General features: G+C 34.9%; 2 protein-coding genes across 2 annotated transcripts in view; one reads left to right on the top strand and one right to left on the bottom strand.

The window, feature by feature from the left end:
* MSH4 (mutS homolog 4) overlaps positions 1 to 3344 on the top strand; it is an 88516-nt gene extending 85172 nt beyond the window's left edge. Inside the window, exon 20 of the mRNA XM_043878522.1 lies at positions 678 to 3344. Coding sequence (XP_043734457.1) covers positions 678 to 869 — 192 coding nt within the window. The 3' untranslated portion in view covers positions 870 to 3344. The remainder of the gene's footprint in view (positions 1 to 677) is intronic.
* A 5393-nt stretch (positions 3345 to 8737) lies between these two features.
* ASB17 (ankyrin repeat and SOCS box containing 17) lies at positions 8738 to 23736 on the bottom strand. Its single transcript, XM_043877683.1, has 3 exons — positions 23199 to 23736; positions 11421 to 11700; positions 8738 to 9023 (listed from the first exon to the last, which is right to left on the bottom strand). Exons 1-3 carry the CDS (start codon positions 23597 to 23599, stop codon positions 8817 to 8819), a joined length of 888 nt encoding a protein of 295 aa, XP_043733618.1. The 5' UTR covers positions 23600 to 23736; the 3' UTR covers positions 8738 to 8816.
* Between the last annotated feature and the right edge of the window lie 3727 nt (positions 23737 to 27463).

Here is a 27463-nt window from a genome sequence, read left to right as displayed (position 1 = left end):
GAATATCCAGAGGTCTTCCAAAGTATTAGAAGAGTCCCATTTTAAGCATTATTTCTTGGGTATCCTTAAGTACAATTTGTTAAGAATTAAGGGATAATTTTAACTAGCTATTTATGTTGCTTATTTTAAAAATGTAATTTACCCCTGAAGCAGTATTTTCTTTTAGACTCTAGCAATTTCTATATATGAACTCTCTTGAGCAACAGTTTACTGATGACCCATTCTGTCCACCAGTTTATCTGCTGGGGAATTAAAGTAGGAGATAGCAGAGTAGTACTCTGAGTGACATTTAAAATTATGAAGACTACATAGTAATGAGCAGAATGTTATTTTCCCATAACTTTTCAATGATAAAGTGTTTGTAAGACATAATTCTGGTGGATTTTCTATTACTTTTTGGTGTTGTATTGAGAAACTTGAACCATTTAGCAGATTTTTTTTCATTGAAAAATGGTTTTCAAGGATTAAGGATCTGTCATAAAGTAGTAAATACTCATGAGAAATTTTATTCTCCAAAATAATATTTATTTTTTCTGGTATATTATTTGCTAGTTGGATGGGACTGACTTATCCAAAAAAAAATTGGTTAACCATTGAATTCTTATTATGAAAGGAGATAGAATATTCCCAAAATAAGAATCATATTTTAATTTTTATCTATATTTTTTCAATAACAGCAAAACCAAAGGAGTACCCCTGAGATGGAAAGACAGAGAGCTGTGTACCATCTAGCTACTAGACTTGTTCAAACTGCTCGAAACTCTCAATTGGATCCAGACAGTTTACGAACATACTTAAGTAATCTCAAAAAGAAGTATGAAGCAGATTTTCCCAGGGCTGAACAAGATTCAGGAAAGACTGAAGAATAGTAACAATTCATGTCTTACACTAATGAAATAATGTCTTAATATGAGGAAACTAGAATTCATTCTTCCTGTGAGCAAAAGAAAATATTTGCTAAATTTTATATTTTAATTGAAAATTACATTATATTAACATCAGAATTATCATCTATATATTCTGTATAAGAAAATGTTTGTTATATAACTTAAGAAAGAAATGAGAACTATTTAAAGAACTGATTTTTATGTTAGAAAAAATCCAATGTGACACTTTTCTCTTTTATGAAACTTCATGTTATAAGTTATGGTTTCACATGTTATCGTATATAGTTTAGCTAAAAGAAATCTTTCTTTGTGGGCCTGGAAACTTATGTGAGGTTTTCTTTTACACTCTTATTTGGAACCAATATTTCTTTTACATTCTTATTATGACTCAATAATTTCTTAATTAATGCCATCAAATTCCAACACTGGATACATATGAAGTTTGTTAGAATAGCGTTGAGAGTTTTAAAGTATTCATTTTGGCATTCAGTATAGTTCTAAAGGTTGAAATTCAGCAAATAGATATTTCATAACGCAGAGAGTGTTTCTGGAAGGAGTAGTTACCTAATAGCCAGGTGTTCCATTTTCTACTCACCAACCCCTTCCCTTTTCGAAATTTTCAGTTTTGACCATCTTTTTTAGGTGAATAACCAAGGCAGCAGAAAGATAATATTGATATGTTTGCCTTAATTGTTGATTCACAAGGAAACATTATGAAGAATTGTTTTTGCACAGGCATGTGGCTCACATACCTTTTAGAGTTTACCCAAAGTTTATTCGATACATGGACAAAAGAAAATGGAAGACTGTCAGTTGTTCAATAACTGCAAAGAGCTTCTCAAACACCTTATTTCTGCAGTTCCATCTCAATAAAAGACTTAGTCACATAATCTCAACCCAAAGGCCTAACATGGGGAAATTGTTAAATAATTTTAAAGTATTTTTGTTAATGTATGCATATTTTATTTTACAAAATGTAATAGTTTTGACTTTATTAAACTCTTGGTATTCTAATTGCATATTAATAGCCAGGTATACTGAAAAGTTATAATCTGAATGATACGTGTTCTTTTTTTAAAAAAAAAAATTACTGTAAATTAGTACTTACATTAGATATATGTTAAATGTCCTTTTAGACTACTTATATTTCCTATTCTCATGTTTTATAAATAGAGCTCCACAGTATTTGAATTTGACTATTAGCCACATTTTAATTCACAGCCTTTGAGATGAATTGTATTTTGTGTGGTCATTCCTAAAAGCAGATAGATAATTTAGACTTGTGGCAAGTTTCTAGGAGGCACTGAGGAGCTAAAGGGCATCATACACTGTTTAAGAGGGCAGGGAAGAAAAGGAGGAAGCAATGAAAGTCAGAAGGGGAGCAGGGCTGTGGAAGAAAAGCAGGCAGCAGAGACAAGTGCAAACTACTAAATATGCTAGATATCATTTCCTCAGATGTATTAGCTTCCCTTTACATTTAATGCCAAATTAAATTCCACCAGACTTTTAAGAAATTGTTCATCATTTAGAGCTTTTGATGCAAAAACTGTAGCCAACTGATTAATCCGTTTTATTTTAGATTTGAAGTACTGAAATAAAAATGGGTTTATATCTTATTAAAATTAAATTGCTTTTTCTTCAATCATTTTGTGTGTAGCAGAAGCACATGAAAAAGCAAGTCAGATGAAGATAGAATTATTAAGTCATGGTGCTATAGGACAGAGGTGAAAGGTAGGGAGGCGATCCATTCTTTAATTTTCAGGTCTATTTGCTCTCCTCTTTAGTACCTCTTCACCTTTGTCTTTCTCTAAAATTATAGATCATTATCTCAAAATCCAGTCTTTTAAGATAAATATTCATAATGTTGTAGCAAACTCCTTGATAATCTACCTCAAAGCCATTCTTTTAGTCTGTTCCACCTTTCTCCTCACATAAATTAATCTTTCTCAAGTCTAGGGCTAAGGTACATGGGAGTAGAGGAAAAAGGCAGCTAACCCTCATGCCTAGGAAGTAACATGTATATTTGTTTATTTTTTAATTTACATACAATAAAATTAAATTTTCATTTTAGTCTATTATTTTATGAATTTTGGCACATTTATGGATTTGTGGAACCATTACCACAATCAAGATACAGAACAGTTCAGTCACTACCAGATGATTTCCTCAGTACTAGCCCTTTGTGGCCAAATTCTTCCCTGACCTCTGTCTTCAGTGGGAATGGTTAAGGATTTCTTCCCTATAATTTTGTTTTTACCAATCAGGTAGCATGTGACCTTTGAAGACTGGCTTCTTTTAGTGAGCATCATGTACTTTAGAATTTATCCATTGCTAGCTGGTATTCCATTGTTTGTATTGACTATGTACCATGGTTTATTCACTCACTCACTGAAGGACATTTAGGCATTTTGTTTTTGACGATTATGAATAAAGCTGTTATGAACATTTGGATACAGATTTTTGTGTGAATGTTAAGTTTTAATTTATTAAAATTTACTTAATTTAGTTGACTGGCTCTGTCATATTGTAAGTATATATTTAACTTCATGAGAAGCTGCTAAACTTTTTCTGAGAGGGTTTATACCATTTTGCATTCTTATCAACCATGTATGAGAGGTTCAGTTGTCCTACATGTTCTTTAGCACTTGTCAGTTTTTAAAAAAATATTAGCCATTCTAATAGATGTGAAATGAGTAATGCATTTAAGATATTTTAAAGTTATTCTGATCATTCTTTCACAAGCAGTGATTTTTAAAACTCTTTCCAAAATTATTTTTTAGCTGCTTTTTTGTTTAACCTCTCTTGGTAGCACATTAAATATTTCCCTTCAAGCAAAAGTTTCAGAGTAAGTCTTACTGTAAAAAGAAAAAAACTACTGAAAAATCTAATTCAATAATATTTACTATGGAACAGACAACATGCTGTGCGCTAGGTGCACAAAAGATGTCTGACCGTGAGGTAGACTTCAGGTGTAGTTAAGAGAAAAAAAGCACACACGGAAGGGTTGGAACACCATGTGGTAAGTACGATAGTAGAGGAAAATAAGAAGGGTAATAGCACCAAAAAATGTTTGCAATTCTTTGTGGCTCAAGGGAGTTTAAGGGTAGTAAAATATGTCAAGTGCTCAGGAACAGAGAGCATTTTAGTTAAGGATCACCAAGTGTAAAAGCAAAAAGATGTGACACCAGAAGCAGTTTGGTTTATCTGGGGGATAGAGTGCATATGAGAGTGGCAAAAGGTTGAAGAAGGTGCTTTATATAGTTTCTCCTTTAGATGGCAAAAGAGTTTCCTGGAGAGTAGAAGAGGATGGTGGTGGTAGAGGAATAACATGATTAGATTTTTCTTTTGAAAGATCATCTGGGTGATAGCATAAATGGTATGGAGATGTGTGGTTGAAACCAAAAAGATGAGATAGTTTAAGAAACTTTAAGTAGTGCAGAAGAGAATTGATGATTAAGAGTAGAAACAGTGAGAATGGAGTGAGAACAGGTGTGTGTGTGTGTGTGTGTGTGTGTGTGTGACAGAATGGAGTGAGAACAAGTGTGTGGGTGTGTGCGTAACAGAATGGAGAACAGGGGTGTGTGTGTGTGTGTGTATGACAGAATGGAGTGAGAACAGGTGTGTGTGTGTGTGTGACAGTGAGAATGGAGTAAGAACAGGGGTGTGTGTGTGTGTGACAGAATGGAGTGAGAACAGGTGTGTGTGTGTGTGTGTGACAGAATGGAGTGAGAACAGGTGTGTGAGTGTGTGTGTGTGACAGAATGGAGTGAGAACAGGTGTGTGTGTGTGTGTGACAGAATGGAGTGAGAACAGGTGTGTGTGTGTGTGTGTGACAGAATGGAGTGAGAACAGGTGTGTGTGTGTGTGTGTGTGTGTGTGTAAAGGAGGAGAGTGGAGATGGTGGAATGTCTGGTGGAGTAGAGAAAACATTGATTTGAAAGATATTAAGGAGATTTTGTGCTGATTAACCAGATTAATGATTCATGACTTATCTGATTTTTTAGTGAGGGAAAGGTGTTATTGGTTGAAGTGTGTCTTTTTGAAAAAAAAGCATTAAATCCTAACCCCCTGCACCTCAGAATGTGACCTTATTTGGAAATAGGATCATCTCAAATGTAGTTCGTTAAGATGAGATCATACTGGAGAAGGGTGGGCCCCTATATGACTGGTCCTTAATAAGATTACTATGTGAAGACAGAGACTCGGAGAACACCATGTGAAGATAGAGGATTGGAATGATACATCTACAAGCCAAGGAATACCAAAGATTGCTGGGAAACCACCAGAAATTAGGAATAGACAAGGAAGGATTCCCCTACAGGCTTCAGAGGGAGTGTGGTTCTACTAACACCTCAGTTTGGACTACTGGGCTCCAGAACTGTGAGATAATAAATTACTGTTGTTTTAAGCTATCTAGTTTGTGTACTTTGTTATGGCAGCCCTAGAAAATTAATACAGAGAGGAAGAGTCAAATATGATTCTAGGTGGTGATTCCATCAACTATGTTGAGAAATATAGAAATAATAATACCAGTAGAAAGAAATTTCAGGGAATTCTCTTGTGGTCCAATGGTTGGTACTCAACCCTCTGACTACCAGGCTCTCAGATTAGATCCCTGGTTAAGGAACAAAAATTCCGCAAGCTGCATGACCTGGCCAAAAAAGAAGAAAAGATTAAAGGTGATTATTTTTTTACTTCATATTAACATGTATTTTCAACCAAAAAAATTACCTGTCTTATATGCTACTGGTAAAATTTTCAAATGTGAATACATTGTGTGTTGTTTGAAGTTCCTGTATATTTATTTATGAGCTTAAAATATGACCAGTCATAATTACATGTAGTTTCAGTTCAGTTCAGTCACTCGTCATGTCTGACTCTTTGCGATCCCATGAACTGCAGCATGTCAGGCCTCCCTGTCCATCACCAGCTCCCGAAGTTTACCCAAACTCATGTCTATTGAGTTGGTGATGCCATCCAACTATCTTATCCTCTGTTTTCCCCTTCTCCTCCTGCCCTCAATCTTTCCCAGCATCAGGGTCTTTTCAGATGAGTCAGCTCTTTGCATCAGGTGGCCAAAGTATTGGAGTTTCAGCTTCAACATCAGTCCTTCCAATGAACACCCAGGACTGATCTCCTTTAGGATGGACTGGTTGGATCTCCTTGCAGTCTAAGGGACTCTCAAGAGTCTTCTCCAACACTACAGTTCAAAATCATTCTTTGGCGCTCAGCTTTCTTTATAGTCCAACTCTCACATCCATACATGACTACTGGAAATACCATAGCCTTGACTTGATGGACCTTTGTTGACAAAGTAATGTCTCTGCTTTTTAATATGCTATCTAGGTTGGCCGTAACTTTCCTTCCAAGGAGTAAGCGTCTTTAAATTTCATGGCTTCAATTGCCATCTGTAGTGATTTTGGAGCCCCAAAAAATAAAGTCTCTCACTGTTTCCACTGTTTCCCCGTCTATTTGCCATGAAGTGATGGGACTGGATGCCATGATCTTAGCTTTCTGAATGTTGAGCTTTAAGCCAACTTTTTCACTCTCCTCTTTCACTTTCATCAAGAGGCTCCTTAGTTCTTCTTCACTTTGTGCCATAAGGGTGGTATCATCTGCATATCTGAGGTTATTGATATTTCTCCCGGCAATCTTGACTCCAGCTTCTGCTTCATCCAGCCCAGCGTTTCTCATGATGTATTCTGCATATAAGTTAAATAAGCAAGGTGACAATATAAAGCCTTGACATACTCCTTTTCCTATTTGGAACCAATCTATTCCATGTCCAGTTCTAACTGTTGCTTCCTGACCTGCATACAGGTTTCTCAAGAGGCAGGTCAGGTGGTCTGGTATTCCCATCTCTTTCAAAATTTTCCACAGTTTATTGTGATCCACACAGTCAAAGGCTTTGGCATAGTCAATAAAGCAGAAATAGATGTTTTTCTGGAACTCTTTTGCCTTTTCAATAATCCAGCGGATGTTGGCAATTTGATCTCTGGTTCCTCTGCCTTTTCTAAAACCAGCTTGAACATCTGGAAGTTCACGGGTTTAAGTATAATAAATAAGCATTTCTATAATTCAACCCTGTGATGCGGTTAAAGGATTAAAAGTAAAACAAGAGTAAAAGCAAGTGATCTCATTATGTTGTTACTTTGCTATTTCTATTCTGTTGTTAAGAAACTTAAACAATTGTTTTACCTTACTATAAAACTGATATAATACCCTTTTCTTATGAATTGTCAAAATTTTGACAGTTCCCAAATTGCAGATAGACACTGAGAATGGATACTGTCTGCCAGTATCTACTGAAATGGATCTAAATGCAGTGATTAGGTGGGGAACAGGTTCTCATTGCCAAGGACTGTGAAGCATCTAAGATTTTCAACTTACATGCAAACTGGCAGTTTAGTTTCCTGTAGTATCATGTTTGCCGTCAGAAGACAAAAGACTGGGTAGGACAAAGGACTTTATTTCTAGTGGTGAAATGAGCTTCCTGTTTGTGTTGGTCCCACATGCTCCCATTGTCAGATGTGTAGTTGTCCAGGTAGACATGCACCCAGTAGACTGGTGTTATAGCTGGAGAACCCCAAGCTTTCAAAACTCTAGTCCTTTAAAATGTAAACACACCTGCTTGACCGTTTATTTCCCCGGAGGAAAACATTGCCTTTATTACATTAGACACCGATCAATCCTGCCCTGTGCTCAGAGCACCAATCAGTTCCTCTGCTCACAACATGAGAGACCCGTGGAGAATTTTCTCCCAGTTCTCATCTGCCAACAGTTGACTTCTCTCTAGTTATATAAAGAAGGGTCTAATACTCCAGATATTAAAAAAGCAGAATGCTAAAAACTGTCGTAGAATACATTGTTGTTGTTTTTTTTTTAAAGATAACAAGTTCCTTTCTTACCAAAGAGTATGCAGATTTTACTAATGTGATGTTGGGTCAAAATGGTTTCTTTATTTGTATTAAAATGCATATAATTTGGGGGTGGATGAAATGGGTGAATATGGTCAAAAGGTGCAAACTTTCAGTTATAAATATGTCCTGAGGATGTAATGTGTAGTGTGGTAGCTATAGTTAATATTGTATTGCATATTTCAAAGATGCTAAGAGAGTAGGTTTTGAGTTCTCATCACAAGAAAAATTGTAATGGGAGATGATGGACGTTATCTGGACTTATTATGGTGACTATTTCACAGCATATAAATTTATTGGATCATTATGTTTATACTTGAAACTCTTTAATGTTATATGCAACTATATCTCACTAAAAAAACTACTGCTAATATAGTATTCAGAGGTATCATATACCAAAACACTCAAGCTCCATGTTGTAATTTAAAGCTAATTATTTCCAGACATAATACACTTCTGTCATCCTACTCCTAGCACTTTAGTTGACTAATTCTTTGCCTTGTATTGTTTGTGACCATGGCTGCTACAGAATTATAAATTCTCTCATGGAAGGGATCACCTATTAATTTAATTAATTATTCCCTACTACCAGGCACTGTATTTTATTTACAAAGTAACTCAATAAATGTTTGTTATTATGAATACAAAATATAAAATAATATTTACCTAACCTAGGACAAACTGATAGTAAAGGCCTCAGAGCTCAGAATAGTAATATAACCAGATTTTCCATGAGTAATAAGAATGCTCCAAGGCAAAAATAACTTTTAAAAATGGAATAAAAGAGTAAACCTAAAATGTTATAAAAATGCATATAATTTGTTCCACCATATAGATAAGTAATGGGTACAGCCATATACCGATTTAAAAGTGATTCATTTAGTATGTTATGTGAAAATATATTTTCTAATGGAATGTTCAGTGCAGTAAAAATTTGTGTGAAGTTAATAGTTTATTAACTTCTAAACCATACAACAGTGAGCATCCTTAAAGAATGCCAAAAAGATGTGCATTAGCTTTCTAAATTCAGATAGTTCTGTAGACGAACAGGAATTAGAAGTGAAAATATTCCATTTGGGAGCATATTGTTGGTTAGTAGTTGAGCCCTGATGGTTATTCTGCAAAGATGTAATAGTTCACATGGATCTTCGTATCTTGTTGCAGGAATGTAGTCCAGCCAATTTGAAATAATTGGATGTCCTCCTAAACTTAGCTCCATCTAAAGAAAAGAGAAATATTTTAACTTTGTAATATTAATCACTGGATTTGTCCAAATTATAAACATTTTAATTTTTTATTTGAATTAAAAAAATTGTATCTTAAGTTTATTAACCCTTATAATGCTTTTTTCCCCCAAAACATTTTTACCTTACTCAAGAATTTTTATACCCATTTTATTCACAAAATCACATATAAAGTTAATGTCTTTTGTGTCTAAGGACACAAAACATTATTTCTTACAACAGTGAATCTTTTTTTAAATTTTAGACAGATCATATACTTATGGTTTATTAGCTTCTCCTCTAGCGTGTTGTCAATTTGACCATAAACTGAAATTATCTAGAAAACTTTAGAAAATATCAGTGCTGAGTTTCTATTCCTGAATTTCTGATATAGTTGGTTTGGGGTCCCAGGAGGCTCTAGCCAATGCAGTAGATATAAGAAGATGAAGGTTCAGTCCCTGGGTTGGGAAGATCCCCTGGAGGAGGGGACTCTAGTATTCTCGTCTGGAGAATCCCCATGGACAGAGGAACCTTTAGAGGCTATGGTCCATGGGGTCACAAAGAGTTAGAGATGACTGAAGCAACTAAGCATGCACACACAGACGACATAAACCTGTCAGGTGATTCCAATCATTGTAATGTAAAACTTCACACTGCTGAATCACGACAAGATCTGACAAGAGGTCCATCCCCCGGAAGATGACTTTTTAAGGTTTAGTTAAGGTAACCTTTTAAATATTTAGTTCTAGAAGACAAATGTTATTAGCCTGATACAGAAGTAAAAGACATCTGCTGTAGTACTTCTCTACAGATTGTATGACACTAACTTAAATGATATATAATTTTTCACTAGTAAATAATTTTTTAAAGAATATCTTGTGTCTACTCAGCAGTGAGCTTGGTGCTTAGGATAATTGCTAGGCTACACAAAACAGACAGTCTCTGGGCTCACAGAACTGTGGTCTAGAAGTAACGATATCTATATGTATATTTACAATAAAACTGGGAAGTGTGGTAATGCAAAGCAGGTTATTTGAAGTGTTCTTTAAGCTGGTTTTTATGCCATCTTTCACCTTCTTGTTCAATGCCACTTCACTTGTTAAACTGCAGTTGACTGGAATCCAGCTTTGACTTTGCCATTCAGGCAAAGATTTTGATCAACTCATTCTATCCTACTACTGATACTGTTCTATTTTGAGTGTACTTCAGGAATAGCATTCACAGAGATGGCTGAGAGTCAATATGTCCTATAATAATGGTACAAAACTAACACTGGACAAGGACAAGCAAATTCCTAAAATTGGTTGCCAAAATGGTTTAAAATTGGTTGCCACAATGGTGGTGGTGGTTTAGTCACTAAGTGGTGTCTGACTCATGGACTGTAGCCTGCCAGACTCCTCTGTCCATGGGACTTCTCCAGGCAAGAATACTGGAGTGGGTTGCATTTTTCTTCTCCAGGGGATCTTCCCAACCCAGGGATCTAACCCCATCTCCTGCATTGCAGGCAGATTCTTTACCAACTGAGCTACAATTTGACTAATTTGCCCTCCTTACAATTGGCCCAGGGGTGTTTGATTGATACACATAGTTAAGGCTTAAGAAAATTAAAGATCCAACAGAATTATATTTCTTAGGAGTTTATTTCTGGTCACACTTTTAAAGACAAGGGGGATTGCTAGATTCTTTAGTAATGTGGCTAGTTTAAATTTATAGGGCTACCTTCTTTATCTTAAGCAGAGTTATTTTTTGAAACTAGTAAACTTGATACAGTTTGATGCTAAAACTTGCAGTTCATTTTGACAGGATGAACATGCCCGTTGAATGGTTTGTTTGTTGTTTTTTTTTCCCTAAACCTTATCAAGGAGAAACTCTTCATATTTCTGAGGGATAGATATTTTCAACTGAACAAATATTTAAAGTCTTTATATTTTCATGCTTAAAATTGTTCAGGAATTTTGAAAAGCAAAATATGTTTCTTGGTATGTGATTTTATGTGGGGAGAAATGCAACTTTCATTTTAAAATGTTCTATAGGAAAGTAAGTCTGTTAAAAATTTAATTTGTGATTTTAATAGATATAGAAATCTTAATAAACAGGTTATCATGTAATTAGGATGTAATAATAACATACATCAACTTAATAAATGCTAAAATAAACTATAAATTTAACTTTTAAAAATTATTTCATATTTAGAAGATATAAAATTATGAACTAAAAGAGTTAATGTTCAAGATAATTGGAATTCCACTTGTTTTTAATTTATAAGCATATACTCAGTGATTAATTTTTCACTGGATCCCTAGATTTAAAATTAACTTTATTCTTGCCTCACAGTTCTGTCTTAAACTTGATCAATAATTGAGTCAAAATACAAAGTACAATATTTTCCTTACCTCTATTTCCCTGATTGAAATGACAGAAAGCACTCTGGAACAGAGCACTAAACATGTTTTGGCTTCTTCCTGGATGTCTACCAGTTCATGACCAACCTTTATTCTCTCTCTTGAACGGTAGAGCAATATTGTTAACACAATGTCGATAGGGTTTTTTTCTCTTTCTAAGATCCCATATTGCAGGAGTATTTTTAAGATATTGGATTGTCTCGTCTGAGCAACATAAAGTAGAGGCGTGATGCCACTTAACGGGTTTGGACGGTATACTGGAGTGAAAGTTCTGTGGACCAGATAAACAAACAAGACCTCCGTGAATGTAGGATTAAGAAATGCAGTAAACTCTTTGTCTTAAAATCATAGTATTATATTAAATAATAAATATCTTAAATAACTTTAATGGAACTTTATCTTTATATATAATATGCCTTAGAAAGAGTTTTCCACTCTGAATCTAGGCCAACTTGAAGGTTAAAAAATAAGAAAGCTCCTACTACATACTTAAACCCCCTTTACACTTGTAAAAACAAACAAACAGATTTATATTGTGTGGAAAGTATTTAACTTTAGCAATAGCAATTCTGTTTCTCATTTGAGAAATCCTTAGTGATTAGAAGTAGCATTATGAAACTGATATAGCTCTAGAAAATCTAAAATGGAATAGAAGGACAGACTTTTGTATTTTACTTTTTAATAGAACAGAATTATGTGACCCTTTTGATATCTTTTTGTTTTTGTTGTTCTTGATCATGTATCAGGCTTGGGACTGAATTGAGTTTGAAAATTAGACTGAAAAGGAAAAAAGTGTAACTACCTTAATTCTATTTTTTCACTTTAAGAAAATTAGAATTGATATTTTCAGGTTGAAGAAATGTAAATTATGATGAGGGCCATATCAGGTCTCTCAAGGAAAGAATTTAATTTTCCTTCTTCAGTAGAGTTTTGAGAGTTCTCTGAAATCTTGCTTTTCCTGGAGTACTATATGGTGGCTGGACTTGAAAATTTATGCTCCATTATGACAGAAATGAAAATTTTATTTTTTCTAATTGTATGTAGTTCTTGCAGTTGTTTCATTTCACGGACATTTATGTTTGCTATTAAATTGGTCAAGATATGTAGATAGGACATGGTAGAATCAACCATAGGGGATTGTCTTAATTAATTATCAAGCCTTGATTTGTCCAAGTAAACATGGATTTTTAGGACTAAAGAAAGGGAAATTTTACTCATAGTTCTGTCTCTGGAAGTCTCTTGATTGGCCTAATAAAATACTGATATAGTCCACAAAACCACATACAAACTATAAATATTAGTTTTATACAATTATGCCTATCAAGGAGAGCATTATTCAAAAAGAACTTTAGGATTTCAAATAATTAAAATGGGAGGTGACATGATATAATGCCGAAAACAGTAGAAATTTAAAAGTTCTAGTTTCTAGGTTTCAGTTCTCCTAACAAGATGTGTGACATCAGGTAAGTCAGCCTCTTTGAGTCTCCCTTTCCTCATGCATTTATTTATGTGTTCATTTGCTCAGGCATTCATTAGCTAATTTATTTAACGCTTGTCCAGAGTGTACTAAGTACTAGATATGCAGAGATGAAAGATGCTTATTATGGTCTAGTAAGGGAAATAGGCAACTAATTTTAAAAACTTCAATGCAAGATGGTAATTGCTATGATAGAAACATGCTTAAGATACTGTAAAAGCATTGAGGAGAGGCACCCAACTCTACCTAGAATACTCATTGCCTGTAGGTTATCCTGGAGCTAAGACTTGAATGATTAGTGGATGTTTGGCAATAAAAAGATTGAAAAGAATGTTTCATTTACAGACATAAACCAACTTTGGAGTATTGTTATGCAAGAACTTGCTATCTAAACTGTATGTTCTGTATTAGATAAGTTCTCTTGTTGATGTGTATTTGGGGTCCTAGAAACCTCCCCTGTGGTTCTTGTCAGGAACTCCAAAAAGTACAGCGTGAAAATTACTAGACCAAAAGTCTATCTTCAAAGCTTCACTGAGCTCTGAAATGCCAAGTTTTATGATTAAAAAAAAAAAAAGTGCAGTGCAGAATAGCATTTTAGAAATTAAGAAGTAAGATTTTAATATTCTGCCAGTGGTACTATATATATCCTTTTAATTCTATATATAGTATATACAAACTCTCTCCTAGAGTCATCTCCAGATCAGTATTGTCCTGAACATCTCATCTTTTTCACAAATACTTCTAATACATATGCAAAATTCAATTCCTAAACTACCTCTGTATTCTTTCTCCTGATTATTGGTATTCACGTTCCCAAATCACAGCTGCCTCCAACTTTTCTATGTTTCTTGGATTTGTGTGTTTTCTTCCCTTCCACTTTCAATTCTGGGACAAGTCTTGATGATTGTATAAGACTCTGTCAAACAAACTCTTTTGCAAAGTCTTCTTTGATTGCCTGATTTTATCTTACTCCTTATGGCTTTTTGTACATAACTCCTTTAAGCCCTTATCATTTTGGACAACTTGCTTAATGTCTCTAATCTTTCATTTTCTTATCTTCAAAATAAATGGATGGGCAAGATAAACTATAAAGTTTTAAGTTGTATGGGGCAATGCCTTTTGTCTGTTTAGTATGCTATTATATCCCTAAATGCCTAGAACAATGCTTGGCCCATAGTAGATACTCAAGTATATGTTAAGTGACTTTTTTACTATTATCCTGAAAAATACTATTAATTTTCATTAATTAAAATTAAAATATTTAATTTTAATATTATTAAAATATTATTAATTTATTCTATAGCTTTGGACCTAATAAGATTTTTGGTGAAGTGCAATCACTTAGAATTTTCAAGAACAATATCATTTATTCATCTTGCTAACTCTTAAGATATTTGACTTAAGAGTCTTATAAGTATGGGGATTCAGGGTACTTAGGGGGCAAAAAATACCATAAGTGGCTCTTTTTAAGATTTAGAGATATTAGCTGATTTTAAGATGTTAAGATTAAGATTACCTGTAGAAGATACTTTGGACCAAAAATGTTGAAACATAACTAAAACTCAAATAGGTTTAAAATGAGATTTGAAAGTCTAGTCTGTACCCAGATGGCATATGATTAATCCTCACATTTAAAGAGCATGTTATTGTAAACCAAAATTTGCTTAATCTGTACTAACAGTTAATTATAATAGTACTTATATGGATGGAGGGAGGCAAGCAAGTCAAGAATCAGTTTTTAAATGTGAGCTTAGTGAACTGAACCCTCTGTATCTGAAAACCTGTCATATACACAGTTACGAAATGGGATATAATATTTCCATAGAGATATGCAGAGAATGATTCCATTTTGCAGCTATAATAATTATTTCTAAAATGTTTCCTAGTATTTCTCTTTTGGTCTGACTGCCAATTCAATATATGTTTCTTCACAATAATTTTATCTCTGATATTTGACACAGTTGACTTTCTTGAGATATTGTCCCATGGCTCAGTGGGACCATTCTGTTTAAGATGCAGCTACCTCTTTGACTATTCATTCTCAACCCTCTTTCACTGATCCCTCTTTCTCTGCCCTTAACATCTAAGTAAAGTAAATGTGGTCTTTTGACTAATTTCTCATCTGACTAACTGTTCTCAGGCAATTTCATCTGTGACAGTAACATGAATTACTGTCTATTAATTTATTCAACAAATACTTATTGAATGCATACTGTATGCCAGACACTCTTTTGGGTACTTGGGATATATGAGTGAACAAAACAAAGATACCTCCTTCCTTGCTAATACAGTAGTGAGAGGAAACAAACAAACAAAACAAGAATGGACATAGCAAACAAGATAATTTTATAGTATGTAGAAGTTCTGATAAATATTGTGGGGAAAAAGAAAAAGTAAGCCAGGATAAGTATGGAGGTGCTGAGAAGGTACAGTGAGGGTATTTGTCAATGTTATTTATATTGTTAATTGAAGTGTGGTTAACATGCAATATTATATTGGTTTCAGGTATACAACATAGTGGTTTGATATTTAAATACATTATGAACTGATCACTACAATTCATCATCTGTTACTGTGTAAAGTTATTACAGTATTATTGACTATATCCCCGATGCTGTAAATTACATCCCCATGACTTATTTTATAACTTGAAGTTTGTACCTCTTAATCTCCTTTACTTATTTCTCCCAACTCCTAACCCTGCTGCCCTGAAACCAATAGTTTGTATCTATGAGTCTGTTTCCTTTTCTTGTTGTTGTTCATTTTTTTGTTTTTTAGATTCCACATGTAAGTGAAATCATATAGTATTCGTTTTTCTCTATTTAAATTATTTCACTTAGTGTAATATCCTCTAAGTCTGTTGATGTTATCACAAATAGTAAGATTTTATTCTTTTTTATGGATGAGTAATAATCCATTGTATTTATGTGTATATACACAGACATGACTTCATTATCTACTATGGTTATTTACGTTACTCCCATATCTTGACTTCTATAAATAATGCTGCATTGAACATAGACATGCATATATCTTTTTGAATTAGTGTTTTCATTTTCTTCACATAAATACCCAGAAGTGGACTTGCTGAGTCCTATGGTAACTCTATTTTTAATTTTTTGAGGAACCTACATACTGTTTTCCACAGTGACTGCACAGTCTACATTTTCAGCAACAGTGCACAAAATTTCCCTTTTCTTTTCATTAACATTTATTTGTTATCTTTTTGATAACAAACATTCTGACAAGTGGGGAGTGATCTCATTACGGTTTTAATTTGCATTTCTCTAATATGTGTGCTATGACCAGTTCATTCTCTTGGCAAAACTCTGTTATTTGCCATGCTTCATTCTGTACTCCAAGGCCAAATTTGCCTGTTACTCCAGGTGTTTCTTGACTTCCTACTTTTGCATTCCAGTTCCCTATAATGAAAAGGACATCTTTTTTGAGTGTTAGTTCTGAAACATCTTGTAGGTCTTCATAGAACCGTTCAACTTCAGCTTCTTCAGTGTTACTGATCGGGGCATAGACTTGGATTACCGTGATATTGAATGGTTTGCCTTAAAAATGAACAGAGATCATTCTGTCATTTTTGAATTGCATCCAAGTACTGCATTTTGGACTCTTCTGTTGACTATAATGGCTACTCCATTTCTTCTAAGGGATTCTTGCCCACAGTAGTAGATATAATGGTCATCTGAGCTAAATTCACCCACTCCAGTCCATTTTAGTTTGCTGATTCCTAGAATGTCGACATTCACTCTTGCCATCTCCTGTTTGACCACTTCCAATTTGCCTTGATTCATGGACCTAACATTTCCGGTTCCTATGCAATATTGCTCTTTACAGTATCGGACCTGACTTCTATCACTAGTCCCATCCGCAACTGGGTGTTGTTTTTGCTTTGGCTCCATCCCTTCATTCATTCTGGAGTATTTCTCCACTGATCTCCAGTAGCATATTGGGCACCTACTGACCTGAGGAGTTTATCTTTCAGTGTCCTATCCTTTTGCCTTTTCATAGGCAATGCCAAAGAATGCTCAAACTACCATACAATTGCACTCATCTAACATGATAGTAAAGTAATGCTCAAAATTCTCCAAGCCAGGCTTCAGCAGTATGTGAACCATGAACTTCCAGATGTTCAAGCTGGATTTAGAAAAGGCAGAGGAACCAGGGATCAAATTGCCAACATTCACTGGATCATCACAAAAGCAAGAGAGTTCCAGAAAAACATCTATTTCTGCTTTATTGACTATGCCAAAGCCTTTGACTGTGTGGATCCCAATAAACTGGAAAATTCTGAAAGAGATGTGAACACCAGACCCCCTGACCTGCCTCTTGAGAAACCTGTATGCAGGTCAGGAAGCAACAGTTAGAACTGGACATGGAACAACAGACTGGTTCCAAATAGGAAAAGGAGTATGTCAAGGCTTTATATTGTCACCTTGCTTATTTAACTTATATGCAGAATACATCATGAGAAACGCTGGACTGGATGAAGCAGAAGCTGGAATCAAGATTGCTGGGAGAAATATCAATAACCTCAGATATGCAGATGACACCACCCTTATGGCACAAAGTGAAGAAGAACTAAGGAGCATCTTGATGAAAGTGAAAGAGGAGAGTGAAAAAGTTGGCTTAAAGCTCAACATTCAGAAAGCTAAGATCATGGCATTTGGTCCCATCACTTCATGGCAAATATATGGGGAAACAGTGGAAACAGTGACAGACTTTGTTTTCTTGGGCTCCAAAATTACTGCAGATGGTGATTGTAGCCGTGAAATTTAAAGATGCTTAGTCCTTGGAAGGAAAGTTATGGCCAACGTAGACAGCATATTAAAAAGCAGAGACATTACTTTTCAACAAAGGTCCATCTAGTCAAGCCTATGGTATTTCCAGTAGTCATGTATGGATGTGAGAGTTGGACTATAAAGAAAGCTGAGTGCTGAAGAATTGATGCTTTTGAACTGTGGTGTTGGAGAAGACTTTTGAAAGTCCCTTGGATTGCAAGCAGATCCAACCAGTCCATCCTAAAGGAGATCAGTCCTGAGTGTTCATTGGAAGGACTGATGTTGAAGCTGAAACTCCAATACTTTGGCCACCTGATGGAGGAACTGACTCATTTGAAAAGACCCTGATGCTGGGAAAAATTAGGGGTGGGAGGAGAAGGAGATGACAGAGGATGAGATGGTTGGATGGCATCACCAACTCAATGGACATGAGTTTGGGTAAATTCCGGGAGACCTGGCGTGCTGTGGTTCATTGGTTCACAAAGAGTTGGATATGACTCAGTGACTGAACTGAACTAATTGAATATGTGTGCACACATGCACACATGCTGATATTAGTGATTTGAGCCTCTTTTCATGTCTATAAGCCATGTGTATGTCTTTCTTCGGAAAACACCTATTGGGTCTCCAGCGCTTTTTCAAAATTTTATTTTTATAATATTGAGTTCTTTACGTGTTTTTGATATTAACCTCTGATTGGATATATTGTGCATATCTCCCCTTACTCAATAGGTTGCCTTTTCATTTTGTTGATGCTTTCCTTTGCTATCCAAAAGCTTTTTTAGTATGATGTAGTTCCATCTGTTTATTTTTGCTTTTGTTGCCTTTGCCTGAGGATATGTATTTAAGAATATATTGCTAAGACTGATGTAAAATTATGTACTGCTTATGTTTTCTTTTAGAATTTTTATGATTTCTGGTCTCATATTTCAGTTTTAAATAAATTTTGAGTTTATTTATGTATATAGTGTAACAATGTGGTCAGTTTGTGTAGCTACCCTATTGTCCCAACACCATTCATTGAAGAGGCTGTCTTTTCCCCATTGTGTATTCTTACTTCCTTTGTTATAGATTGATTGACCATAAAAGCATGGGTTTATTTTTGGACACTCTATTCTGTTCCGTTGATGTATGTATCTTTTTTTTTATGCCAGTACTATACAGTTTTTATTACTATAGCTTTGTAGTATAGTTTGAAATCAGGGCACAAGATACCTCTAGCTTTTTTCTTCTTATTCAAGGTTGCTTTGGCTGTTGATGGTCTTCATGGTTCCATACAAATGAACCAAGGAATGTAAGCAGGCCTTAGAAGTTGGCAAAAGCAGCTAATGCCTCTAGCTAGAGCCTCCAGAAGGAATCTGCCTTGTGACATCTTGATATGAGCAATTGTAGCCTCATTTTGGACTTTTGATCATCAGAAATTTAAAATAATAAATTTATCTTGTTTTAAGCTGCTAAGTTTGTGGCAGTTTGTTACAGCAGCAAAAGGAAACTAATACAATCATCAACCAGTCTCAAAATTTATAAATCTGAAGATTAACTCTTCTTCCTCTTTCATTCTCTACTTCTGATCACCTACTGTAATTCTGGCTATTCTGTTTAGTAATATCTCTTCTTTTCCCATTGCTATTGTTTTAGTTAAGTCCTTATTATAATTTACCTGGACAGTTGTGATAACAAAGGGTGGTGAGGGGCTGCGTGTGTGGGGTGGTGGTAGTAGAGCAGAATTAGTTCTTCCTCCCAAATTATTATAAATACACGTATAATCTTAGTTAGCATACTGGGCATGCTGTGCAAATTCAGCTTCAAGCAACTCCTCTAACCACTTCCCTCTTTTCAATCAGATGTGTCCCTCAACCTTTTCTACATAGAAATTCTGGAACTGCTGTTGTATGGAGTGATTGAGCAGTCTGCTTATTGGTCTGTCAGCTCCAGCTGCAGCCTTCCTTCCCACAGTCCAGTCTTCAGATGGGGGCGGATTAATCTTTTCATACTACAATCCCTATCTTCACTGACTGGGCATCACCCATGGTGTAAATTGTAGATTTCTTAGTGTGGCCTACAAAATCTTTCATAGTTTCACTTTTAGGCCTTATTGCTCACTATTACTTGATTTCCATCTCATTCTCTAGCAGTTGCTGAGTTGCCTGTAGTCAATGGATAAAATGTGTTTGTGTCTCTCTTGGCTTTAGTCAGCCTCTCTCTGCCTAGATTACATTTCTTCAAGGGAAAGATAGGGAAGACTCCTTTTTATCTTTTAAAAATCAATTTAAGACATCACTTCTAAAGAGCCTTCTAGATATCTGCTCCTTCCCAATAGTGTTAACAATGTCCTATGTTCTCTCTACCTGTACATATTTCTGTTTCTGAATTTATACTGTAATTATTATTTTCATGGTCTGCTTACTAGTCTGTGAGCTCTCCAAAATCAGGAAATATATCTATTTTGTTTTTGTATCCCCGACAAATAACACAATGCCTAGTACTTAGAAAATGCTAAATACTTGCTATTATTTTAACTGAATGATATTATCTCTCTGTAACCACTTACAGTCTGTCATACAGTAGCATTTATTTTTGCTATAATAAATAAGCAAAAATAAAATGAACAAACTTTAAGTTCCTTTCCCTCACTAATTCTGTCTTTTTTTCCCCCAGGGTCCTATACACTTTATGATTGTATTAGGGAAATTATTAAACTGGAGTGTATACAAGGGAAGGTGACCAAAGAGTGATGCTGTTATAGAAATAAAGAACAACAGATAGTAGGAAACTTAAGATATTCTTTATGGGGACATAATAACTATGTTCAAATATTTGAGGGCTTTTCATATAGGAGACAGAATGAGTAGACTTTGTCCTTTATATTTCTGGGGGCAGAGTTAGAGAAATGGAGACAGAATTCAGTGCATTATGAGAAAGAAGAATCTAATAATATTGTATAAAAATTCACTTTTCATCTAATGCAATCTTGATTAACCACTTGCTATGTATCTGGATAGTTCTAGGCACTGAGGATTCACTGTTGAAGAAGTAGTCAAATTTCCTCCTTTCATGGAGCATTTTTTTTTTTTTTAGCCACACCACATGGCGTGTGGGAGCTTAGTCCCTCAACCAGGGATCACACTTGCACCCCCTGCATTTGAAGCACAGAGTTTTAACCACTGGACCACCTGGGAAGTTCCTCCTGGAGCTTACTTTTAGCAAGAGTATATAGTGGACAACCAGTACATGGTTGGAATATAGTGTTCAAAGAAGAGTGACATAAGAATAGTTTTGGGAGGTTGGATTTGGGGATAGATTGTATGGGAATTTTTAAAAATGGATATTGATTTTGAATTTTTTTCTACTGGTAGTGGAAAAACTTTGGATGATTTTAAACATGGGTGGTATGGCCTATCTTACATTTTTAAAAGGTCACTCAGGCTGCTGCTTCAAGAATGGATTGTAAGAAGGAAGAATGGAAGCTGGAAGATTTCTAGTAGGAGTCTTTTGGAGTTATCTAGGTAAGAAGTAATGGTGGCTTCACCTAGGTTAGGAATGGAGGAGATGAAAAGTATAACATGTTGGGATATGTTTTAGAGATAAAAAGATTTGCTGATGTGTTGTGAAAGAAAGAAGAGAAACAAGAATAAGTCCTAGATTCCTGACCTGAGCAACAGAGGCTGTCAATCAAGTGGAGAATTCAAGAGAAGGAGCAAGTTGGCAGGCAGAGGGTAACTTAGATCTATACTCTGTTTTGTTTCTGTTAAATTTCCGATGTTGAGCCGATAGCCTAATAATATGAGAGGAGTCTGGGGCTCAGAGGAGAGGTCAGGGCTGGAAATAAAGATTTAGGAGTCACTGACATATGATCAAACTTAAAGTCGTGGGACTCGGTAAAATCTTTGAGAGGACAGTGCATAGCTAGGACAGAGAGGGTCCCTGGTAAAGGAATGGTTTGTCTCAGGAAATAGTTAACTCACTCCTACTAGCATTGTTCAAGCAGAGACCAGATGAGCAACAACCAGAGATACATTATGGGAGTTGTTGTCCAGGAAGAGAGGCTGGGGGAGGTTTGTTAATGAATTCTTAGGTTCCCTTTGAATTTAAAGTTCTGTGACTCTGAAAGATCCAAATATCTGTGGTACATAGAATTGGTCTGTAATGTATTTTACCTTGAGGATGCATCTAAGTCAAAATATATCAATCTTAAAACAATTTATCAAAACAGTTGTTAATGGCACACTCTTATGTCCCACTGTTGTTTCTTTTTCATTTGCTGTTCTTTCTTTTCAGTTTTCCCTTCTTGCCCCTCCACTCCCCCCGTTAACCTTTGTAAAAAACTTAATTCTCTCTTCCTCTGTTTCATTTCGTTTTTCTCTCCTATGGGCCTGTGAGGGATCCACAAAGGCATGACTTAGTCCAGTTAGTGATGCTCGTTGTTCGAAGCTGCTGATCTCTGCTATAGTTACATGTATAATGACCCTTAAAACAAATGAAAAGTGCTATTTTGGAGTTTTATTTATTGATATTGCAGAATTCAGCTCTCAGTTTTTGTACTTGGGTTATTATTGGTTATTATTAAGGAAAGTAATCTAGTAGTTCCGTAACACCACATAGGTTCACATAATACACAATCAAGAAAACGACTGCTACAGGCAGAATTGAAATTGGTTTAGTCTTAAACTGATTTTATCTGTCTTATTTTTCATTACATGCATAGTTCTATCATTGTGCTAAGTACAGTGCCTCATATATAGTAAGGTGATACATATTTTGTTGAATGAGTGAACATATGCACATCTATTCTGTTCATTAGATATTCAAATGAATATTTAAAACCAAAAAGTAAATTGGAGTTAGTGCAAACTAAGTAACTTTAAAATCTATATTACAGACTATAAAGAGGTCATGTTAGATATTTTATTCTGATAAGATCCTCAGTAGTATTCATTAGCTAGGTTGCCATGTTTAGATTATGTGAAAATGTGATTCCATAGCAGATTGAATCAGGTATTTGACTTTCATTGTAGTCAGCACTGGGGATTTGATGTCAAATTTGCCAATGATATTAACATAAAAAGAGAATTATTATGTTTAATAAGTATTACTAAGTGAATATGCGTTTATACTCTGAATTATACTTTGGAAGTCAGTTTATATACATGATATTATAGGTAAACATTCTCAGTATTCTCAAAAAGAAGACAGCACAGCATTACAAAAGCAATGTCTTTGACTAGTTACAGAAATCTAGGTTGTCTAACATTGCATTATTTTGAGCACTAACATGTAAGCTCTATAGAGCAAACCACTAGTAATTTATTGACACATAATAATGTACATATAGGCAAAATTCTATTGAATAAATAATGAAGAAATGAACAAATGAATGGATAATCAAGTCAGGATTCCTTATATAGTCACTATGCATATACATTTTAGAGAAAAAGGAGTAGTATAATCCCTTAAAGAGAAATTTTCTCCTTTTATGTTGAAAACATAGGAGATTATTACCTCCATATCAGTGCCAGGTCACAACTTCTGTCTTGAACATAGTCTTTTGTCTTCTTGAGAAGCAGCTCCACAAAGTCAGGATTACCTTTTCTGGCAAAAACCCAGTACAGAATTGTATTCACACATATTTCATTAAATTCAAAGTTAACATTTAGTTCGAAACGGTATCCTGATTTTTCCACAAATGCAATATAATCTGAGAGTAGTATGTCAAATCCTTCCAAGTCGACGTACTTCAGAATTCTTGCCAGTGTTCTATAAATCCTGGGCTCATAGCAGTGATATCCCCACTGACGCAAAAACTGCAAGGATGGTCTTTTAAGAGTTCTGTCAACAAGACTACAGAATATATTGCTTCGTGGGCAAGAAGTCTTACAACATAATTTAGAAGATTTACTCATTGCTATTTAAGGCAATGATATAGAAATAGAATCACAGGAAGTCATAATGTAACCCTTCAGTTACATATTTTCATAATATGGTAGGCTTTACTTCACAAACAGGAAGTGCCCTTTAAACTGTAGCCAGAAAAAAAAAAATCATGTGAAATATTACCATCAAGTACTGGTGACATCACAATAGATGGAGATCTGTCATCAGTACAGGTCAGAAATTTGGTATATTAAATGTAACTGATGACTTTTGAGAAAAACATATTGGACAGAAATGGCATGAGGGAGAGGTAAGATATGATATTTTTAACTTTCTAAGAATTCACTTCAAGCTAATAGTAGGTTTATCGAGTGCTAAAACACAGTCTACACATGAGACAAAATAGTATTAATGATCATATTGATTATTCTTTTTAGGCTATAATATAACAGACAGTGATAGAATGAAAAAGTTCAGTACTATTGTTCTCATGTTCTGCATGAGGACTGCATATTCTCACAATCTTCATGGAATATTTTTCCCTATTTTATAATTGAGGAAACTAAGGCTAAAATAGGTTAAGAGATCTGCCAATAGGTTCTGTATTCTCAGAGAGAAAAGATGTCATACAATATTAAACAAAATTTGGATACTTTGTTTTAGAATTATAAGTTTATAGAGATCATTCCTCTATGTATTATGTAGAATATATACAGTGGGGAGCATTAAAAGTACTTCAGGTGTATTTTGGCATCCTTGTCTCAGTAAAGCAGAAATATGTTAAGATTGTTTTGTCATTATTTAGTAGTTAATGCTTCAGCCACTTTTCTGTTGAATTTAACAACTTTGGGTGTATTTATTAACAATTTTAAGGGTATTTAAGTGTTTTCTTTTTCTTTTGCATATTTTTCTTTACATAACACGAATGATGTCTCTTTAGTGAAGGAAATTATAACTTTAGGCTTACTATTATAATATACTTCCACTAATATTGTATTTGGTAAAATCCAAACTCTCTTTAGCATAAAAACCTAATAACTGTTATCATCTTTCTAAAAACCAAGAGTTTTGTTGTTTTCCTCTACTTTCTTTTTCTTCTTTCTCCTACTTCAAAAAATACATTTTTAACTGAACTATTTTGATTTCTTAGTAATACTACACATAAAGATTGTATTACCTAAAAATTAAAACATAGAGCCAGTGAAAGTCCCTCAAGATAGACATATTAGCAGTTTTATATGGAGCTGTTTAAATGTTTTTATGCTTATGTATATAAATAGATGTATTATTATATACTTTGTTTTTTTAATATGGGAAATATTATGTATAACTGGTTCTATGAGCTGATTTTTATTTATATAACAATATATCTCAAGTACCTTTGTAGGACCATATATAATAGTTAACTTTTATGTTCTTCTTACTATGTATTAGGTGCTATTTTAAATACTGTCTATATTAACTCCTTTAAGCCTTCCAGTAACTGCATTTCACAGATAAGGAAGCTGAGATGTAGTGCTTAAGTGACTTACCCAAGATGTTACGTCTAGTATGTAGTAAATCTGGAATTTGAACCCAGACAGGATGGGAATGGACTTCTCTGGTGACTCAGATGATAAAGAATCTGCCTGCAACACAGGAGACATGGATTCGATCCCTGGCTCAGGAAGACCCCCTGAAGAAGGGAATGGCTACCTACTTCAGTGTTCTTACCTGGAGAATCCCTAGGACAGAGGAGCCTGGCAGGTTACAGTCCATGGGGTGGCAAAGAGTCAGACATGACTGAGCAACTAATAATTTTTCACTTTCAGGATGGGAATAGAGGCTTCACTTTTTTCTCCCGCTTCTCCAAAAAAGAGAACTTCCTTTCCATTTTCATACAGATTCATGAACAGAAGTCAAGAATCAAGAGCTCTGCAGTTATATATCAAAAAAATATCAATAAACAGTTGGTAGATTAATCCTGCTTTGTAAAAAAGTGTTATTAAAGGAGTAATGGGTCAGGAAGATTCCTTGGAGAAGGGAATGGCTACCCACTCCAGTATTCTTGCCTGGAGAATTCCGTGAACAGAGGAGCCTGGCAAGCTATAGTCTATGGGGTCACAAAAGAGTTGCGCACAACTTAGTGACTAAGGAAGGAATAATGTATATCTCTGCATGTATTAATTTTGAGTGATTTTTTCCTTTATAATTTTGTTTATGGCTTGAATGTCTGATTATGTTTTTTATAATAAAAAAGTAGTAAAATCATTTTCATTTTGAATGTAATAACCAGACATATTAAGTCAAAATTGATGATGAATTAGTTTAAAAAGATGTTTAATTATAGCCACTATTAATGGTAAACATCAAAAACAGATTCAGTGCACAATCTGCTGATTAATAGTAATATTAATAAATAGTATTTATTGAGTTCTCATGTACTTAGACTATACAAGTGCTTTACATGCATTTTCCCACTTAATCTTCCTAGTTCTCTATTATTTAATCTCTATTTTAAGGTAGAGGAACCTTTGATTTAGATTGGTTAAGCTACTTGCCAGAGTCATATAGTTACTGAGTAGCAATGATTTGAACCAAAAATGAGTCCACAGTCCATATCTTTTGTCTCTGTGCTCGGCTGCCTTCAGACTTGAGTATAGCATCTGTGCCAGAGTATAGCTTATATGTTCTCATTTTCAAGGCAAATCCCTCAATAGAATCATTAGAAGTCAATGACACCGAAAATATGTTCAACAGCTTTTATAAATCTCCCGATTTAAAGAAAAATGTTCCATATGTTATGCACTAATGATTGAAAACTTGTGAGTTTCCAATAAATATCTTACTGTTTTTCATAGTACCCTAGACTTAGATTGCAAGTTGACCTCTCTGTGTTGTGAGTAGGCCAAAAGCTCATAGATTTTTTTTTGTTTGTTTTATTAGTTGGAGTCTAATTACTTCACAACATTTCAGTGGGTTTTGTCATACATTGACATGAATCAGCCATGGAGTTACATGTATGCTGCCTAAAACTCCTACTCTGTTTTTCCTTTCAATTTGTACACTTCAGGGCTAGATGTTATCTAGAAGGCTTGGACTTGAAACTGTTATCACTCATTAATCCTTTAAGTAAACTCTTTGTTATTAGATGCCAAGCCTTTAATCTGGCTGGGGGCAAGGCAGCTATATTTTGTCACCTGGGAAGCTTATCTAGAAAATCTTAGAACTATAGATTAAGAATTGGCATTTCTCTAATAATGAGTGATGTTGAGCATCTTTTCATGTGTTTGTTAGCCATCTGTATGTTCTACAAGCAATAAATGCTGGAGAGGGTGTGGAGAAAAGGGAACCCTCTTACACTGTTGGTGGGAATGCAAACTAGTACAGCCGCTATGGAAAACAGTGTGGAGATTTCTTAAAAAACTGGAAATAGAACTGCCATATGACCCAGCAATCCCACTTCTGGGCATACACACTGAGGAAACCAGATCTGAAAGAGACATGTGCACCCCAATGTTCATCGCAGCACTGTTTATAATAGCCAAGACATGGAAGCAACCTAGATGCCCATCAGCAGATGAATGGATAAGGAAGCTGTGGTACATATACACCATGGAATATTACTCAGCCGTTAAAAAGAATTCATTTGAATCAGTCCTAATGAGATGGATGAAACTGGAGCCCATTATACAGAGTGAAGTAAGCCAGAAAGATAAAGAACATTACAGCATACTAACACATATATATGGAATTTAGAAAGATGGTAACGATAACCCTATATGCAAAACAGAAAAAGAGACACAGAAGTACAGAACAGACTTTTGAACTCTGTGGGAGAAGGTGAGGGTGGGATATTTCAAAAGAACAGCATGTATACTATCTATGGTGAAACAGATCACCAGCCCAGGTGG

The sequence above is a fragment of the Cervus elaphus genome, chromosome 20 (genome assembly GCF_910594005.1).
Source record: "Cervus elaphus chromosome 20, mCerEla1.1, whole genome shotgun sequence".
In the NCBI taxonomy this organism is placed as follows: Eukaryota; Metazoa; Chordata; class Mammalia; order Artiodactyla; family Cervidae; genus Cervus; species Cervus elaphus.
The sequence above is the reverse complement of the archived record's forward strand: the minus strand, read 5'-3'. Positions and strand labels throughout refer to the sequence as shown.